Here is a 20,382-nt window from a genome sequence, read left to right as displayed (position 1 = left end):
GCTTTATCTGTAGTACGTTTGCATAAGCTGTATGTGCCACCTTGAAGTTCTAATTCATGTCTGTGTCTAATGCAACAGTATTTGTTGTTGTTGCAGTTCATTTTTACAGCTTGCCATTTCACAAATGAAAGGGTGAAGTGCTGGATTTAACAACCATTACTATTGAATCTTAATGTGTTTTCAATTGATTTTTGACATGGGCTTGTTTAGGAACATACAGAAGATTAGTTTTATACTTTTATCTGTAGTCATACTGAATGTATTCATTGCAATAGATCAAAATATATTGTCATCAATGAGGTGAGTGGAGCATGCTTTTTGTGCTGCTTCATTTGGTTCCCACTGATACCAGTGGAAGTCTTTGCCATTTGGTTTGAGCAGGCTCTTGATTAACAGGTTTTAGTTATCATAGCTCAGCCAGAAAAGTTGTTCAGTGCTGTGAATGTAAAGCAAAATGCTTATTGCCTGCTGGCTATCTGAAGGAATACAGGATGCTGCTTTATCTCACAGTTAGTTGTGTTTTCTCCTCATTACAGTGTCCTTCTGTTTGCAGATTTATGTAACATATTTGCTTTCCTCATTCATTAAGCACCAAACGGAAACAAATTTACCAATTACTGCCAGTGTCAAATCAGTTTAATTCCGGCATGTAAAGTTGTACTTGTCTTGCTTTTATTACCACCATATTTGGACAAGAGACAGGCCTACGTGCTAAGATGTCTGTAGCTATGCTTCAGAAATATACTTGGTCATTTTTATTTCACATCCTTTGTTGCCTTCAAAGCATAAAAGCACTAGAATAAACAGAGGTTGAAAAATGGTAAGCCAGGGCATAATCTGAATAACATATTGAAAAAAGTATTGTCACCTATCTCATGAGCAGCATAATAGCTCTGCACATGTCATGAAAATTGGCACTGACTTTTTCTTTGGACCGCCAGATATGACTATCATATTTTCTGTGTGTTTTTTTACTGTCACCTTTATTTATTTTTTTTTTAGATTTTTCTCATATATGTCCTTTCTGAATGAGTTCTCACATGTTAGAGATGCATGCCTTAGAATGTTAAGCTATTGTATTTGTAGAGGTAAATGTAGTCCTGCTAATTTTACTGAAGTGGGCCCATTTTAGATAGGAATAGCTCTGATTGCTTTCCAAGTGCTAGTTTGCCGCTTGTCCTGGCATTATTTACGTAGTCACAGTCACTCTGTGCTGTCTATTTGCCCAGTTTACCTCTATGTGGCTGAGATGTAGGGCTTTAACTGTGTCTTTCACATTGCTTTTCTTCTTATTCCATTTTCTTTCTGCTGGCTTTATGAAGCTGAAAATAATATTTTAATTGTTATTAGCAGCTACAGGAAGTTGAAAAATGTACACTAATTATTTCTGGCTCTTGGCTCATTCACACGAATATAGACAATTTAGTCTCCCTAACACAGCATTGATAGTTCTAATTCCACACTGGATATATTAACATCTAACTGATCACACAGATCTGCTGAAGCATTGAGTAATTCCTCCTATTGACTCTAAAGGAAGACTGGAGCAATGACTCAGAGGTACATGTATGCAGTATAAATATCTACTTTATTCATATGCAGCCAGTCCTTCAATCTGAAAATCTTAGTCCTAAGCCCAAAGGGCTGTATGTTAAGACAGTCCTTGAAAGAATTGAGAGTCCTGACTACCAGTCACTTTTTATTTTTTCCTATTATATTCATTAATTGTGTTTTTATTTAAACGCCAATAATATTTTATTTTCACTTAAACACTAGTAACAATTTTTATCTACTTTTTTTTTTTTAACCCCAGAAACTACCTCTTCAGGTTGCAGCTTGAGGATCTCTCTCTAATACAGGTATGTTTGATGTTTGTTTTTCTCTGCATGATGTAGGTAAGCAGATGTTTTAAAGCAGATAATCAAGATATTCATAAGCTTCATGACTACAGATAAATATTTTTGTCCTCTTTGCAGCCCCGTATTATATAAGTCATATTATCCCTTTTAATTCCAGATTAGCCTTTGTCCCAGGCCATACAGACCTGATGTTACCTTACTCTGCTGTGATTTTGTTAGAGTGGATCTATAAAAAATAGTGGCTGGGAAGGAGGATCATGTTCTTTTAGAAAAATGTTCAAACTTCTTATTGTGCAGCTTCTGTATGCAGACTTTATTGTTATTATAGAGGAAATATTTTTTTTTAAATAGTGATAAATCAAAAATTTCATTCATACTTGCTGAAGTTAAATTAGGCAAATGAAACCGCAAATTTTCAAGGAAGTATTAGTGTGAACACAGGTATCAGAATATCAGTTTTGTATATAAGGCAGCTATCTATTATTTAAACCTTGTTAGAGCTTGGAAGGTGAAACAATGTTTTAAAGGCAGTTAGGCTTTGTAGAAAGGTAAGTGAGAATCCCTGATCAATTTATTTTACCTGAACTTCACCTGACTTCTGTATACCAGCAATCTCGTCTTCCCTCAGTCTTGTGAGTGGTGTTCCTTGCTTAGGTTTTGTTGGTTTTCTATTTCATTATTTTTAACCTTGGCTTCATTTCAAAACTTCATCATTCGTGTGTTCTTGGCTCTAAGAGTTGTTTTAGTAAATTTAACTGAGTTGGCTAACTTGCTAAGCTGTGGAAATAGAAAATCACACTGAAATATAAATGTATGTTTTTTCATAATCTTTTAATTTATGCAATTTAAAATTAGCTAGCTTTAGATTCCATACTATGCCTGTTATTTCATGAAGTAATACTGTGCAGCTCAATATGAAACAGTAAAATGTGTTCAGATAAGGCTACCCTTGTGATTTGTAGAACACTTTGTGTATGCTTTAATTGGGCTTGCAGACTTCCTTAACCTTCCCAGACTACTAGAAACAAGATCTGAAGTTGGCTTACAATTAACCAAAATTGCAGTATTGATAAATACTTCATTTTGTTGCTACTGCTAAGGCTGTCTACTTTCACCTTTTGTGATGTATTCAATATCCCGGCAAACAATTTGGGCTGAGTCCTGAAGATTCTTGTCGAGAGGCTGCACTTGGACATCTCTTATGGTGCTGTTGTAGTTTATTCTGCTAATTCATAGATTGAAGTTCACAGCTTTCCTCTGTTAGGGTAAGTATCAGTAGGCTGACTTGGCTAATGAGGGGTAAATCTGTGACTGAGTTGAGCAAAAACCCTCCCACCCCAATCAGCAAAAACTATAAAATAAGGACAGAAATCATACTGTTCATGTTATACTAGGTTACTAGGTTGTGGTCTTATGAATGGGCAGAAGCCTTTGAACAGTTTTCTCAAGCTGACTTTTGGTAAAGTTTCTTATTCTGTCTTCAGTGCTGTAGCAGCACTGGTTTGCCTCTGTATCTCCAAACCTTTTTCCACAGCCCTCTAGGGAGATTGTATTTCTAAATCAGACCAAAGTATCTAAATTTTTTTCTTTCACCGGCATATATTTTATATCCCTATTGTAAGTGTTCACGTTTTTCCTCTTATTTTCAAACCTACCATTATGACTCCTTTGTATTTGTCCTTCACAGATCTTCTCATCCTCTTTTTCCTCTCTGCTTCCATTCTGGTCCTGTCCCAGGACAGCCCTTATCCAAAAGATATGTTTCCTTGGATGTGCCAGTTACGGCAGCTTTGAATCAGCTGTGAAGTGGCTGAAGCCTTTGTTTTGATGCAAGTAAGCCAGGGTGTAATGTTTAGGAATCTCAAACTCATTACACAACACAGTCATCTTGTAATCTGGTATGAAAATATGAAGTTAGTCACTGAACTTATAGTCATAAAAGTAGTCTTGGGAGAGTTCTTGAGAGGCCATTTAGCCCCTCCAGGTACTCCAGGGCAGGATCAGAGTCAGTGCTGCTGTCCTTATTCGTAGTTATTTGTCTGAACTCTTGTCTTCAGCCATAAAGAAGCACCATTTTTTCCACTCTTGTTGGGAAGCATTAAGACACGAAGAGAGTGTCTCTCTTACACTGGAAAGTGTGAAAGCTTTAGTAGTGAAAGAGACAGTAACCATTCCTGTGGAAACTTGTAATTCAAACTTACCAGCTACCAACCTGAAGCCAAGAATGTATCAACTGATTCACTGAGATTTACATGCCTTTCAGATAAGTTTTGTTGAAATGACAGAATCCTAACTGCAATCCTAGTCATCCGAACATGTTGTATACAATTACGTCAGGTGTAATTAAAGTAAACTTCGATTTCTGAAACTTTAGGGCAAGTGAAAGAAAGAAGTATTTTGAATAGGATTAGAGGATATAAAGTTTACTAAGTTAGCAATTAACAATTACAGTATTTTGAAGCTCTGGATCTTTCAAACCTGAAACTGTCCTGTTTGAAGGAGTTAGGAACAAAAGCAAGAAGCAAAGTAAACATGAAATCCTTGCAAAACAGAATGATGGAATTTCACAGGAGAAATAAAGTATGCTGTGGTTTCACTCATTAATACTGTATGTGCTAGTTAGCATTTGTTTGCCAAGGGACTGAACACTTTGATAGTTTATGTACAGACAGAAGGACTTTTCATTTAGGATTTTTTTCCTCACACAGTTGTCATAATAATAATGTAAAACCCTAATTTAATTCTTCTACTTATGTTGCTCTCTTTGATTTCTTTACATGAACCAGCCTTTGTAAAAACATGCAGATGCTTCACAAGCTAATAAACTATGTTTTTTCTTCCAAATGCAAAGTTGCACGGTGAAGTGCTAGCTGTAAGAAGCTTTCAGTGCAGCACAATTACGATATGAAAGGGTTAGAAACATGACAACTTATACTCTGTCTTTACTATTGTGTGTCTGAAGGAGGAGGAAAATTGCTGACTCTTCCTCATGCACAGCAGATACTTCCAGCATGGAAGCAAGGATGTTTGTTACAATTTGCATCCTCCTTTTCTACAATTTTCAGTTAGACTTCTATAACTTTTATTTTCTTTACATAGATGCTTTGATTTTTTAATTTTTTTTTTAGTTTGATTCATCAGTTATCTTTCTTATAGTGCTTTTCTATCTGGAAAATAAAGGGAATGCCTAAAACTTAATCTTGGCTATTGATGGACTCCAGTTATTTTTGTATAAACAAGATTCCTCATATGTCGTACTTGAGTGTCTGTTGGAATGTATTGTCAGCTTGTCCACACACTGCTATAATGAACATAAAAGGCTTTATGTTATGTGAAACAAACTGGAACAGTAAGAATCACTTAGTTGTAGCAAAAGCATCTTTTCAAGTAGTTTGTTTACAAATTTCCATATTTTTTTTTTTTTAAAGATAGACTTTTGTATAAATAAAATATTATTTTGGAATATTATCCAAGTTGCAATATTGTCAGATATTGTTTTGTAATGGGAAAACTCTCTAAAAAGGCATAAAGTAAAATAATGACTCCTTGTTCACAAATTTTTGCAAAAATTACTTTGGGCCAAAATATGTGTATGCCTTGTTTTCTACAAGTGTGTACCTGGAAAATAGCTTTGAAATGCAAGATAACCTTCTTTTAAAAAAACCAAAACACCCCAAAACAAAAACAAACAAAAAACCTCCAACATACACTCCCCCGCCCCCCCCCCCCCCCCAGGCATCCATTTGAAATGCAAGTTGTCACAAAAGAAATGCAGGACAGAGATTTGCGTATTAAGAGGGTACTGTTTCCATCAGTTTAGTGAAAGTTAATCCCTTGTAAAAGTGAGGGTTAGAGTGCTACTAGATTGCATCAGACAGGATGTGTATCTAAACAGGAGCTAGGACTATGCAGTGAGACATTGTTGCCCATTGTGGGTTCATCAAACTTGTCATCCCACATGTCATGGTTCTGTGCTCTGTACTTTATAGGAAAAGCCTGTTGTTTGAGTAAGCAAGTTTCATATGATGTTGTCTGTAGCAAACCACTGTTTGGTGTGTCTCAGCAATTTCCTTTGTGTAGCAGAATAGAGAAGAATAAAACGAGTGAAAGCCTTTTAAGCTCTCGCCGGAGAAGCCTAAGAGTCAAATTGTTCAAAGCTGACTGTTGGAACAATGTGTGCATAGCAATTATGGATTAGGAAAGAAACACTTGTCGGGCTGTGGTTGTAGAAGGACAAATATTTTATAACTCTCTCTACAGCAGTAGCAGGCTCACAGACATAGAAGGCCTGAATCTGCATGGTTTTGTTTTGTGAGTTTTGCTTCATTGTTGCTCTCCTCAAGTAATAGTACAATAAAAGCACTGGCCAAGATGAAAGCTGGATTTCCTGAAAATTCTCTTAGATTCCTTAACATATAAAAGCAGAAACCAAAATAGTAATGTTGAAGTCAATAGATTTGTTTTCAAAAATGTTTTTTAAGAAGATGATATCTAGCCAATGTTAGAATAGTGGGGCTTTGACATCACGTAGAGGATGACTCTTAACAAGTGTTTATTTTTCACTCCACTCCCCCACCCCCAGATTCTTTGAAAAGGTCTTCTAAATTCAAACATTTGTTTGTGTCTACCTACATGACCAGTTTGCTGATGTATCTGTAAAGGGTGAAAAGCTGATACATACTGGCTTATAAAAGTCTTTGTGCCACAGTTGCCAGAAACATTTTTACAAGCCAGCATGTATCAGCTTTTCACAAACCTGATGGAAGGTATGCATCTTTTCTTCATCCATAAGATGGATTCTTTACAAACTTGGATGGTTAAGGCATTTATAGGGCACTTGCTTGAATTTGTCTTTCTCATCTGAGTCTTCCATCTATACAGCCTATTCTCAGTTTGAGATGCCAGAAGGTTGAATATGAGCCTATTCCACCTGCTCCTGTGGTTACACAATTCTCCTGAGATTTTATTCTCATGCTGAATCAGCACATCTTTCAGTTAGAAATACACATACCTCAAAGTTCGTTTTTAAAGGCAATTTTAGACCCTAGTTTACCACAAGATTAAAATTAAAATCTTTATGTGGGCTAAGAAAGTTGGAGGTTCTTTCTCATGTGTTTTATTCAACTTTGAATTCTGGAATCTTGAGATCTTGGTTTTATATATATCTATATTTCTCTGTGTGTGTATATACATATATACATACACGTATCCATTAAGGAGGCACTCAAGGAATTAAAGGCAAGACTGGATCTATGAATTGTCAGGAAAAGGAGCTACTTCGGAGAATGAATTTTACCAAAGGGAATTCTTGCTGGTATTTACATGTGTTAAGAGTGTCTGAAATACCTGTTACATGCGACAGTTCACTTTTATATGAGTCATTAATGGCTAGATGGTAGGCTATATAATGAATTAAGTAAATTGTAATATATTTTGAATATATACTTTCTGTTTCTCTACGTCAAACAAAGATGGAATCTGACCTCGTGATTGAGGTTTTTTACCAATAAATACGTATGTGTAACCTGAAACACTTTCATAAATTCTTACCTTAATTGTAATACAGAATATAATTTTTTAACATCAAATATTTACCAGGGTTGTAATCACATTTTGAAAGTAACAACTGCTTATTATTATTATAAACTGAGATCATAATATGTCTTTTGTGAGAGGCTTTCATAACCTTAGTTTGTCTTTTTGGCTAAGGTGGTATTTAGCCCAATCTGGAGAGAACGGTGTTCCAATAGAGGCACAAAACACTCAGACCCTCCTTACAGTTGATTACAGGACAGTGCCCTAGGGTTCCCTTTGCTATGAACAAAAAGAAAGCTTATAAGAAGTCATCATGTAGAATCAAATCTTTAATTTATGCTGATATTAAAAACTTTCAGTTATAATCAACAACAACTTCAGAGATAAAGGTAAGGAAGCTAAGCTTTAATCTTTGATCTCCTTCATTTGTTGAGTTGCCAAATATGTAGAACCCCTTAAATGGCAGCTTAATGCTTTTTCTAAAACTTTCATTCACTGTATTTCAGTCTGTCTGGTTTTTGTGTTGTGTGTTACTTACAGTCACTGGTGTAGTAGATGTCTAATTTGTGAAAATCATGAAAGAAACCTCATGAATCGTCATTTTATTTTGGGGTGAAGCTACCTGTGCAGAAAAGGAGATGCAAGAAAAACTTTCTCTGATTTCATACTTGAAGGCGTACGGGAACTAATCTAAGGATGTCCTTAACTTGTCACAGCCATAGGTTTGCAATATTGAAACGCAAAGCAGACTGAAATTTAACATTCTATTTGGGTCCCTAAAAAGGGAAACGAAACCCAATCCAAACGAATTTAAAACCTCCTTTGTTGACTTCTCCTGTGTCTGGTATCTACTTAAGGGTGAGTGGAATAGCGAATATTCCTCTCTATTACAGGTGTTTTGTCCCCTCCTTTACGTGAAAGGCGCACCACCTACGCGATATGCGAATGAAATATGGATAAATAGAATGGATAAGTTAGTGTTACTTTTGATGCTGTTCCAAGTTCCTTGAAGGCTTGGAAGTGGAGGGAGCAGCTAGTGCTCGTAAAACTTTCTCAAAGGAGAATGAGGTGAGCAAGTTGCAGAGTGACCAAAAGGTTTGCAAGTGCAAACTTCTGCTTGGGTGCTAGGGATGAGCGAAACTTGAGGAGGTATTTGAACTGTTTCCTTTTGTATAAAGTGGTGCTGAGAGCAGAGCTAAAAAAGAAAAAAAGACAGTGCAGTAGGTCTACATATCACAACGCCGCTTCTATACAGTACCTCTTCCTCTTGTTGATACCTTTCTGTTGGCAGACTGTTGGATTTTATTACACAGCAACTCCACAGATAATTTGACGATTGTGAATTTAAAGAAGAGTTAAGAAGTATTTGTAAAGCCAAAGATAGTCTTTGTGACAGGTGGAGATGGACTTGGTGGCTCCTATAAGTCCATTCCAATTCTTCTGTGATACCATTAGTATTTTCGTAATGTTGTTTTTTGCTTGCAGAACAGTAGTTTCTGACCAAACTTATAACTTGACTGAAGCCAGAAAAGGATGAATTTGGTGAGCAGTGCATAATTTCACATATGTCTAATCTTTACCCAAACGACCTCTTTTACATGCAGCTGAAAGGGGCTTCCTCAAGCTAGATAAAACATGTTAGATCGCACAAATCCTGATCTTTATAGTGTATTTGTGGGGAAATCAATTACCAACAGACAGTGCTCCATTTCTGTTGAAAAAGATTTTGCTGCTGACACCATCTTTGTTCATAGATTCACCTGCGTATTAATGCAGAAGATGGCTACTATTCTGAAACCATCTTTGGCCATATTTGGACAACACACTCTTCGTTCTGAATATTCTTCCTATGCGTGTGATTTTTCACCTGAATAGGTGTAGTTAAATATGTTATCTATTTTTCTGGGTTTTTTTTTTTGTGTGTGTTGTTCTGAGTTCATATACAGGTCCCTATTACAAAGCTACGTAGAGGGCATATAAGGTGGCCAATTGGATGTGTGACTCCTCTTCTGCTCATCTCTACTTGTTAATCATTTACACTTGGCTTCTACCTAACTGGAAGGTTTTAGTCTCCAGAATTTGTAGTTGCCTACTTTTCATTACAACTGAAATTTGTTATGTAAATTTAGAAGCAAAGCAATAGAATATTTGCAAATTGGCAGGGCTTTGCTGCTGCTTTGGCTTATCAGTTTGTGTTAGTATTCTGGGGGATGCTGGAAAACAAGAAGTGTAAAACCAGGAAGAGACATTGTAATTTTTCATTTGTTTGATGTATCTGTCATTGGTTTGTGCCTATACTGAAATGCAAGTGATATACTGAAATAAATTTCTAGACAATTGAGTCTGAACACATCCATTTAGCTAGAGAAGCTTAGCTTTTTTATTTCTATTTTTTCTTTCTTACCCCTGCTTGTTAGGCTGCATTTCTTGTGTGTTTACAGTAATTTTCTCTTCTGGTTCCACAGTAAAGAAGAAAAATAGGTACGAAAATTTTTCACTTGCAGTGGAGTAAAACTCCTCTTTTCTTTAGATATTAAACATTTGTTATTTGTTTCTAAGATAAAGGCGAAGTCTGGATCACCTGAATATATAATAAAATTGCATTTGTTCTCATGAGAAATAGAGGTGATATCAAAAAGTATGTGTATACATTTTAAAGCAGAAATTCATGACACAGCTGATGTGGATTTTATAGTGGTATAATTTAGCCCTTTTCCTGGTGTATATGGAGGCCAACCAGACTGCACTAAAGTAATTGTGGAAATGTTTTTTCCTAAGAAGGTGGCACTCATGTTTACGTTTTCACAAACATGAGTGTACCGATGCAGCTGCACAAGAGTAATCACCAAATAGCATCTGTCTGAGAAGAAATCAGTCTGCTGCTTTCCAAATATCTGGACTATATAGGACCATGGCATACTTTAGCTAATTCTGGATGAAAGCAGTATTCTGTGACAACAGGGCAATACTTGTGGAGGGACACGGGGTTACTTTGAGAGTCAGCCTCTTTCCATGTAGCCACTATACTGAAAAAGTGCAGGGATGTTAGCAGAATGTGCAGAAAATGAAAGCAGAAAATTCTAGTATGTGGACTGAAAGCAAAGTGTCTTCATTCTTATATTGTCTTGCCCAGGTGGAGAGTCTGCCACAAGCAGTTGCTGATGGAGAGTTTCAGCTCTTTGGCACCCAGATGCTGCAGTGCTGAGCAATTTAGAAAAGAGATGGAACATGTAGTATGGTCTAAAGAGATTGTATCTGTAATACAGTATCTTCAAACATGATTATCGGTTTTTGCTTACAAACACTGGTATGGAACTTCATTGTCTGTTCTGGCCTGTAACAACTAATTTGCGTTCAACCAGTTTGTATGCCATGCATATTCAAAGAGTAGGCTTAAAGACACATCTTCTCAGTCACAGACAGGATTGTGTTTTTGCTAGGCTAATGGAGTCTTTGACACAGTGCTGTTAAAGGATGCACCCAGCTGCTGAACTATGGGAAGAACTGACTGTTTCCATAAAGCAAAACATTCTCCTCCCTTTATCACTAGGAAAGAGGTGGAAAATTTTTCAAGGCCAGGAGACTAGTTTTTTGCTATTGTTATTACAGAAAAGTAGGATTCTGAAATATGCAAGGAAACAAAGCAGCCACACTGAGGGTAAGAAACATGGACACTTGTTGCTGTAACCTAAGGAAAAAGAAAGATTTGAGGAACCTGCAACAACAATGCTGGTGGGTGAGGAGCCCATGCAGGGGTGCATAGGAGGGAGAGTCCTGCTCTCCTAAATGGTAAGGGCACAAAGGCAGGGTCTGTGCCGCTTCCAACATGTTACTTGCCTGGTCAACACTTCTGAGCCCAGTGTAAGATACGGATTGTTTCTCCTAAGCGGTTGAAAGAGACACTGCTTAGTCATAGCGTAGGAAGCTAGTCCTGGTTTGAATTGAGAACAGAGGACTGCAGTTGTTTTGAGTTTTATTCTGATAGGCTTATCCAATCTTCTGCCTTCATTTTGCCTATCCTTATTTTTCTACTGCCTTCTCCCTCCTCTGTTTTTAGTAGGTGTTCTTTTCTGCTTTGGCATGTATTGTTTTACCTGTCCCAGATGGTACCACAATATGATGCTTCTGTTGTCAAGTCTGGGAGCAATAAAGCATGTCAAAATATGGAAAACAATTTATTAAAATTGAAAATTAGATGTGCTTTGAAATATCTGGTGTTAGACATATCTATGAGATTTCTATATAATTTTTGGTTCAGCTGTTATTTTTGATTTATTTGAAGACAAACAAACTGAAAATATGATTTATTTAAGTAATGTACTGACATCATAAACAGCTATGTTATTTCTCTGAATTGGTTTGTGGCTAAGATTATGCCCTTTAGAGGGCAATTTGATATAATGAGCATTTGGGAATTGCACTTGTTCTGTGGGGTCTAGACCTGCCTGCCCCATTGCAGAATTTTAGGCATCTGGCCTCAGAATGGAACTTGGGAGTCTGAGGTTAGGTGTGTAGGCTCTCTGTCCAGTGCATGGGGCTAGCTATATACCCAAGCACAGGATCCACTGACATCTGAGTCCTGAAGTATCTAATCCCAGTAAGGAGGAATGCTGTGAGCACGAGGAAGCATAGATGTTACCCCTTTTTTTGAGTAAGGCATCTATGGAATTTGACAATAGGGAATTTTTCTCTACGTCACCCTTGTGCAGCAGGCTTCCATTTGAGTATATTGCATCTAAAACATATGTTAAGCTCTTTCTGTCATGGTTTCTAAACTGAAATAGCAGTACAAAGTTGAAGACTGTGTAAGCACTATTGCGCACTCTTAAGCAAGGCTTCATTGCTAACTGAATGTGAGCTGGTCTGTTACAGAAATAACCTTGTTACAGGTTTATTTGCTGTATGTTTGGGGTTTTTTTCCCTTTTTTCTTTTTCTTCTTTTTTTTTTTTTTTTCCTCTACTCAGTACTTCTGCATTTCACATGTTTGCTCTAGTGCCTGGAAAACTGTTTATTTTTTTCCTCCAAATCTGTAAAATAATTCTGTGATGTGACGGTGGTTGGTATACTGATTTTCCAAACAAATGAAAAAATACCAAAAGTAAAAGAAGAGATCATTACAAAGTTAAGGGAAATTAGAAACTGTAGGGTCTGCACTTGTGTTCATATATCTTGAGATATTTATGATAATTTAGCTTTATATAAGTAATGACAACAATATAGTTCAAAGAAAACCAAGGAATTAATGCTAAAGGAGTCTGGTTAGAAGCTAATAAATTTTGAAAATTACTTCCTTGATGAAAATGTATTAGTCTTTTTCCCAGGGTATAGCTACCACGGTAGTAATCAGAAATAGTCAGCCCCAAAAATGTGTTTTGGTTTAGGTTTTAAATTGACTAATTCAGTTAGGTTTGTCAAAAGGCAAATGGAAGACATGAGAAATTCTCAGAATTCCGTATTTGTGTGGGTACCCAGGATAAAGCAACATTATGGAAATCAGTTCTAGAAATAATCAGTAACTGGGACAGAAACAGAAGAAATTTCTGTTAATTATTAGTTAAATAACAACTTCATTGTGGCATTGGCTATTTTTATGTGGTACATGATTCAGCTCCTTAATGCTTGTGTCTCTAAATGAAACCTAAGGTGAGTACGATTTTTCAGAATTTCAAAATCAGCTTGAAGATAAATTGATTTTTTTACTAAATATTTCTTATGGGAACGGGGAGAAGGTGGATCACTCTTTTCCACTGTTTTGGGAAAAATACAAATTTATGCTGTTATTTTTATGACTTTCAGACCTCTTAAATTGAGTATTTTGAATTAAATGCTGTGTCTGGTATGTGCACTTCACATTGGTTTCTGTTAATTAGATTTAAATATGAATTAGACAATGGATCCATTCTGAAGCCACATTGAGTGGAAAATGCAGTAGCTGCCCAGTATTTATACATGCCATTACTTTTCAGATATCTGTCAGTGGAAACCCAGCTTATAGGGGTTATAGCCGTAGGCCCATAAGATCTGAATCTTTGCCTAGATATTTTGACAGTTTTGGAAATAGTTCTGTGCATCCTCACGCTCGTCTTGGGGAGCTGAAATGATGAAGGGTCATTATCATTCATTATTTTTTTCCCTACTCTGTTACTATGAAATGAGAACAAGATCCTAGTGAGAGGAGAGAGAGACTTCGTGAGGAAGTGGAACTGTGCAAGCTCATCTGCGTGAATGTTCACTTTTGCACAAGTTTTAATTTCCATTGATGAGATGAAAGCTTCCTCAGTGAAATTCTTTGACTCCTAGATACCTGGTTATTTTTGTTACTCCACTAGAATTTTGTATACTGTTTTTTCTGGATACCTGGGCAATTAATAAAAAAGAGAAGAAATAACTGAATTAAGGTTTATACCATCAAACATACACAAAATATTTTGCAATAGCATTTTTTCTTTAATTAGTCTAGGATTTATAAATGAAGCTTTTATAATATGTCAGGAGAGGTATGAAGAAACAATAAATGCTGTAAGTTCATAGAAGAGTAAAATTGTCATATATTTATGAAGACTGCTCTAGGCATGATTCCACAGTCTGTTCTCACATGGCTGTCAGTAGTGTTACTTGTAGAACATTGCATGAGAAAATAAAGCTGAATGAGCTGTACTCAACAAAACCCTACATATGCATTGACAAATAAAAGCTGAGTGGAGAATTTCACATGCTAATATTTACGTAGACAAAACCCTATATAAGCTGCCTTTTTTTTTTACATAGTACGGTCCATACTGACGAACAAAAAGTGATGCAAAGGCATCAGGAGACCTGCGTGGATGTACAAGGAGCTCCCAGCTAAACTCAAGCATAAAAAGCTGGTTTCTAGAAGGTACATTCTCATGGGAACTTGAAAGCTTCAGAAAAGAATAACTAGACAGGATGGAACAGAGGAAAAAATTAATTACTTCGAATGAATCCAGTCAGACTGAGACACTGTAAATGCATTTTAGAGTTGATGCTATGTACAAAACTCATGGAGGTCTGTCTCTGCCAATCACCCTTGTATATTGGGAAAGAAAATGCATCTTTTAGCCTGAAAACACAGTCAAGATAGGGCAAATGCACCTTGCAGATGGAGGCAGGGACATCACAGAAGGGAAAGTTCATTGTTTACTGCAAGAAGTAAGTGAAGATGTATTATTTGTTTTTATCTGTGAAGTAGTAGTAATATTCACCAGATTTTTCCAGAACAGCAGGTGTATGTGCAGTGTAGAACATTACAGAAAGGATCTTGGAGTCCATGCTGGGAGAACCAGCCATGCATAAACTCCCTGCTACTTCTAAACAGGCAACTGAAGGAAAAGCACCAGAAAGCTGGAGGTAACTTTTTCCAAAAAATGCACAGATTGAATCTGGTTTACGTAGCACATCAGAGTCAAATAGATAAAAGAGCTTTAGTCAGCATAGACCAGAAAGTGGAGTTCTGGAGGATAAAATCTGAGGAGAAAGGATTAAAACCAGTAGCTTCTTCAAGAAGAACATCTGGTCTGGCTGAATACATTGCAGAAAAAGCAGTGGCCACAAAGTGGTCACAAAATTAGAGTATCTCTGAAAGCCAGCCAACATGAAAAAAACATGAGACAAAACCCACCCAATCACCATGGCAAAGACGACTCATGGAGTGCTGGAGCACGTTGGAGGCGGTGTAAGTGTACAATGAGCAGACTGAAGGAGAAAGGCTAATGCTGTGTTTACCAGGCTGATATGCATAATTTTCAGCCAAAATTCTTACAGAACAGGTGGTTGAGACTCCGGATGCACATCTCTATGAAGATCTGTAGATGGCCGTGCAGATCCTGGGTGCAGTCATTTAAGTTTCCTGGCTGAAACATGATCTGCTGAGGGCTGAGCAAGGCCCAGGGACTGTATTTACAACTCCTAAATCTGCAGTCAGGGCAGCATGTTGTACCTTGCATCTGGGATCACACAGCCCAATGCAATCACTCTGTAGCTGGCCTCTCAAATGATACAAGACTCTTGCATACAGTGAAATGGAGTAATTAAAATTACCTTTAGCACCAAAATAGGAAAGGGAAAACTGAAACAAAGAATACCTGAATTAAGTGATTCACAAATTGCTCCACCTGTAGAAAAAACACTGTGGATTTTCTCATGTGTGATGGATTTAGTACAGCTGATAAGCTGACTTGCTTTTCTTCTGCAGGGCAGGATGTAGCAGACATGTATCAAACCCCATTTTTAGAAGTATTAAATCCATCTAAATTGGAACCTATTTTGGGGCCATAACCTCAAAGCAAAATGTAACTAAAATAAAATTAAATGAAGATAAATTAATTGGAAGACTGCAGTGTATCAAACAGTCTCATTCCCAAAAATATCCATGATTCTGAGATAAATCAGGATAGGTGGCCAATGAAAATATATAATGGATTACAATACTAGCAGAACTTAACTACTTTTCTGTCTAATTCAGAAGTAGTTTGTCATACCCCTGATAAATATTTTTGTTTGTCTGTGTGAAGTGGAACATCTGAAAGAGGCAAGTGAGAGCTGGAAAGTGAAATAGAGTTAATAGTCTAACAGCTAGCATACTGCCTTTGAGTGTAAGAGACTGGCTCATGTCTATTTGTCGTCTGATTCACAGCATGGATTTGGACCTATCTCTTCTGTAGCTTGACTGAGTTTCCTAAACAGTAGGATTCAGAAAACTGTTTGGATTTTTCATTTTGCAGATATTTAATTCAAGCTCCAGGAAGCTTTTCTAGTAAAGTTGTAGTGAAGCTTGGAAAAGGTTTTGGAAATGGTGTTGATAGGTGGTGGTTTGGTTTTTTTTGCGTGCGTGTGTCAAATCAACACTTTTCACAGGCATCTTTGTTACTATTTTTGGAAAAGTCCTGGCCAGATGTTGTGTACTTGTGTGGTATAAGATTATGGCTTTAAGAGTGGGGAAGCCTGCAGGACTTCTCAGATGTGCCTGTGGTGTGCTTCTGGGGCCACGGGCCAATGTGCTGTTAGTGCTGTCTAGCGTTTGTTATGCTGACATATGTGTGATGTAGCGGAAGCTTTATAACTCTTCACGTCTCTCAGTTTATGTCTATTTTGAATGACTGATAGACGGACGGGTGAGTAGATTTGGATAACACTGCCCTGCTACCCTCGCAGTACAGTGTAGACCTTGCTAGAAGCACTGTAGTGGTTGTGTACATATGTGGCATACCAGAGGTGCATTAATCTGCCTAGCGTGTGGATTAATGGCAGCATTAGCTATAGAAGTATGGACATCTACACAGACTGCGTGCCAGGCTTCCTAATATCACGGGACTGGAGTAACAGATGTTTGTGTTAATTGAAGCATGTTGAGCTATCCTTTATCTCACCTGTCTGTGGTATAGACATTGCTTTAAAATGCCTGTTGAACAGAAAGTGTAATTACTGTGTGCAAGCTTATAAATACTGTAATTACTGATTCTGACGTTAATACACTGTTATGATAGCCATGGGAATATTGGCTGAGTCCGTTTTCTTGCTGGAATTTGTTTTCCCTCCTGTTTTGTTTTCAGAAGAGGAGGACAAAGACAAATTCTGCAACACAGCCTTCAGAGCAGTCAGACTGTGCTTGGTATAAGTCACGTCAAACCAAGGAGTATCTAAATCTGCTTCTTCTTGTCTTGAAAGTCAATAGACTGTTACAGGTCCCTACAGCAAGTTTTAGCGAACTGGATTGACTTTTTATGTATTTGTCATCTGCTTGACTAGCAAAGACCTCTGTGACCTGCCTGAGACCTTGAAGAGTGTTTAATTCTTCAGAACAGCGGAAAACAAGGCCCTTACAGGGGGAATGTTTGGTTTGTCAAATAAGTTCTGCTGCTGTTGCTGTCGTCACTACTAGGACAACTGGACTGCAAAAATAAGCTTCTCCTTGAAGCAATCGCTCGGACAGTGGCAATGCGCCTGTTTGTCTCCCGTGCGTGCATTATGCAGGGCAACCACTCTGCAAAGTTCTTGTAAAGAAAAGCAAACAAAAATACCATCCTTGCATATTCCATCTAAGATATATTCTTTCCTTCCCCTCCCACACCTTATTGTTAGTACCAACAGTCTATCAGGTTGAATTGCATGCTTGGTAATACTCAGAGGATCCTGCAAATAGCTTATAAAAATGAGCTCACTGATTGGAAATCTGATCAATAACCCTGTTGGTATACAAAGAGAAAGCAAAGCTGAGGTTGCTTTTTCATGGTGGTGTCAATTCTGCAAGACTTTACGGTTAGGAAGAATGAAAATGTAGTAGTTCTGGAGAAGAGGTGAGGATCTGAATACACACCAGCAATTGATTTACGAACAGATTAATGCTAGGGGTAGGTTACTGTTTTTAATAGGCATAGCTGTTTATGTCTTGACATGCTTTAGTATCTACCTAATGACTAGAAGAAAGTTGCAGCACTTTCTTTTTTTTTTTCAGAGGCTTTTAGCATTATTTTACAGGATTTGAGGATCACTACTTATATGAACAGAAGCTTTTTTTCAGAAGAATTGATGGCTACTACCATTCAGAAGAGAAGGCATATAATATTGTTCATATGGGAGCATCCTCCATGCATAAGTCAGTGGCAAGCCTAAATGTTTACTGTCTGTACAAATTCTGTGTCTATTATAAATTATTACTTTTTCCAGGTAGAAAGTATGAGATCTCTAATGCCATTTCTGGAATGCTTATCACTCTTGCTAGTACAGGTCTTTTTGACATCATAGTCGACTTTGATGTAGTCTTATACAAGGAATTTTAACAATATTGCTTTGCTGACTCCACAAGCTTAAAATAATAATAATACTTGTTGCTATTACTAAAAAAATAAACAAAAAATGCTTCTATCTCTCTTAAAGTTCTCTCCAGAATGATTCTTGGCTTCCACATGTTTTTATCTTATAAGACCAAGTTATTTGTCCAGCTCTAGTCTTGCTATTTTAAACTCTGAGACCATAGACAGGACTTCAAGCAAGCACAGAGGATGTTTGTTCTGGGCTTAGAAGAGGAACAGAGATCTTAGAAGTTTAACTTTTAACTTAAATAGATGAGGGAAAATGTTACTTACTGTACTGGTTGTAGAGAAGACTCTGTGATAGGACTTATTTCTTGAAGGGACAGAGAATCGTTGTGTTATGAACAGATGTCATAACATGCACTAGAGCAGAGCGGCAAGTGTATTTTATGCACAAGAGAGGAAACGTTAAAAAATGTTGAGGAAGAGGAGAGCAAAGAGGTTGCATGAAAAGCACTTGGCCAGAAACTACTACGGAAGGAGTATGTCAAATGTGAGCTATAGCTTTTTATTGACTTAGGTTAAAAGCAAGTTGTGAAAATAAAATTTTGGTCTGTTTACAGAACTTCCTGATATGCACAATGAAAAAATCCTTATTAGGGTTATTTAACGACAAGCGGGATTGTGTCCTTAGTATTTGTGTCGAGGAAAGTGCAAGTGTGATGAAGATGAAGAGAGTTAATTAGAGTAATGATTGTACTGACAAGATGATAATGTCAGAAGTCCACACACCATGGAAAAACGTGTCTTATTGTAAACTCCTCATATGCCTGTACCTCCTATAAATTCATTGTGAAACTATAGCATGCCTAATGTGAAACAGTAGATACCAGGAACTGCATTAAATTTGTGAAAGCTTTGCCTACACCCTGCTTGTAAGGGAAACAGAATTAGAGGGGGAAGGTACAAAACTTGTATGCAATCCATATGCCTGGATTTACATTCTAATTTAGTAATTCAGTAAGTCTAGCAATTTAAAAACAAAACACAAGCTTGATATTTAAAACCTGTTTTTACAAAAAGGCCACATTAAATGATAAAAATAATCTTGTAGGGCTTCTCAGCACAGATTTACAGGTAAACTTAGCAGCAAAGAAATCAATGTAGTTAGGCAATATTTATCTATTTCTAGCATTCTTCTTTGTATAGTTTAAAACTCATTATTTCTTTCAATATTCAACATTTTTAATGTTATAGAAATTTGAGAAACCCTCTTTCATTGGTTTAAGAATGTCCAGTGTCGCTATATACCTGAGCCAGATGTTTCACTTCTTAAATTGCAGAAAGATCTTTCCAGTTTTTGACAGTGTGGAGAAGTTGAAACCATTGGTGAGAATGAGACTTCACAGTCAGAGCACTACGTCCAAATCTTAACAAGAATTATGAGTATAATGAGTGTTCTACAGTGTATGCTAATAGCAGCAAACTTTTCATAGATTCATAGATTTGTATGATACAGTGTTTGCTCAACTTTCCACATGTTGCAGGATGGCTGTAGAGGGGCACTCATTATTGTTTCAAGGTTGCTTATGAAATCCTTCTGCTCAGGTTCTAGACCATTTGTTTTATGGAACGATGGCATACAAGTACATCAAGTTGCATTAACAGCTGCACCTCTTGTAACAAGGTCTTTACAATACAGTGTTCAAACTGCTTGGTTTCAAGTTTAAATTCTGAAGGTTTGAATCACAAAATGTTATGTCCCATATACCTTTTTAAGTTCAATAAATGGGGAATTTATGACTCCTTAAATGTTAGCTAAAGTTCAGAGGCAAATTCTGTGTTCTACTATTTGAAGACTATAATACCCTGACAGCATGGATGGTAAAGATTAGAGGAATAGTGATGATAGCACTCAAATGTTAAACTTTTTATTCAACAGCTGGGTAGCCTTGTAGGAACTTGCTCCATGCCACTTTCTTCTCTTCTTTCCACTGTTCATTAAAATAATTTTCAACATATGAAAGGTTAACTTGAGGACATAAAAGTGTCTTTTTTCACAAACCTCAGTCTTTCATGATATACTGAAGGTTTGAGCATGTAATCCTGTCTTGGGCAAAATTCACGTTTATGTCAAAAGAGGCTTTACATCTACTGCATCAGGAAGTCTGGCTACTCTGGTGCCAGAGGGATCTAAAAAGAACAGCCTTATGTTGGA

At 37.0% G+C, this 20,382-nt stretch overlaps 1 protein-coding gene across 1 annotated transcript in view; it reads left to right on the top strand.

The window, feature by feature from the left end:
- The window catches only part of SEMA5A (semaphorin 5A), a 214,324-nt gene that overhangs the window by 32,568 nt on the left and 161,374 nt on the right, over window positions 1-20,382 (top strand). Inside the window, exon 3 of the mRNA XM_086468949.1 lies at window positions 1,814-1,859. Within this exon, the coding sequence (XP_086325075.1) occupies window positions 1,814-1,859 (46 nt within the window). The remainder of the gene's footprint in view (window positions 1-1,813; window positions 1,860-20,382) is intronic.

This window comes from Leptosomus discolor, chromosome 8 (assembly GCF_034619465.1).
Source record: "Leptosomus discolor isolate bLepDis1 chromosome 8, bLepDis1.hap2, whole genome shotgun sequence".
NCBI classification, from domain to species: Eukaryota; Metazoa; Chordata; class Aves; order Leptosomiformes; family Leptosomidae; genus Leptosomus; species Leptosomus discolor.
The sequence above is the reverse complement of the archived record's forward strand: the minus strand, read 5'-3'. Positions and strand labels throughout refer to the sequence as shown.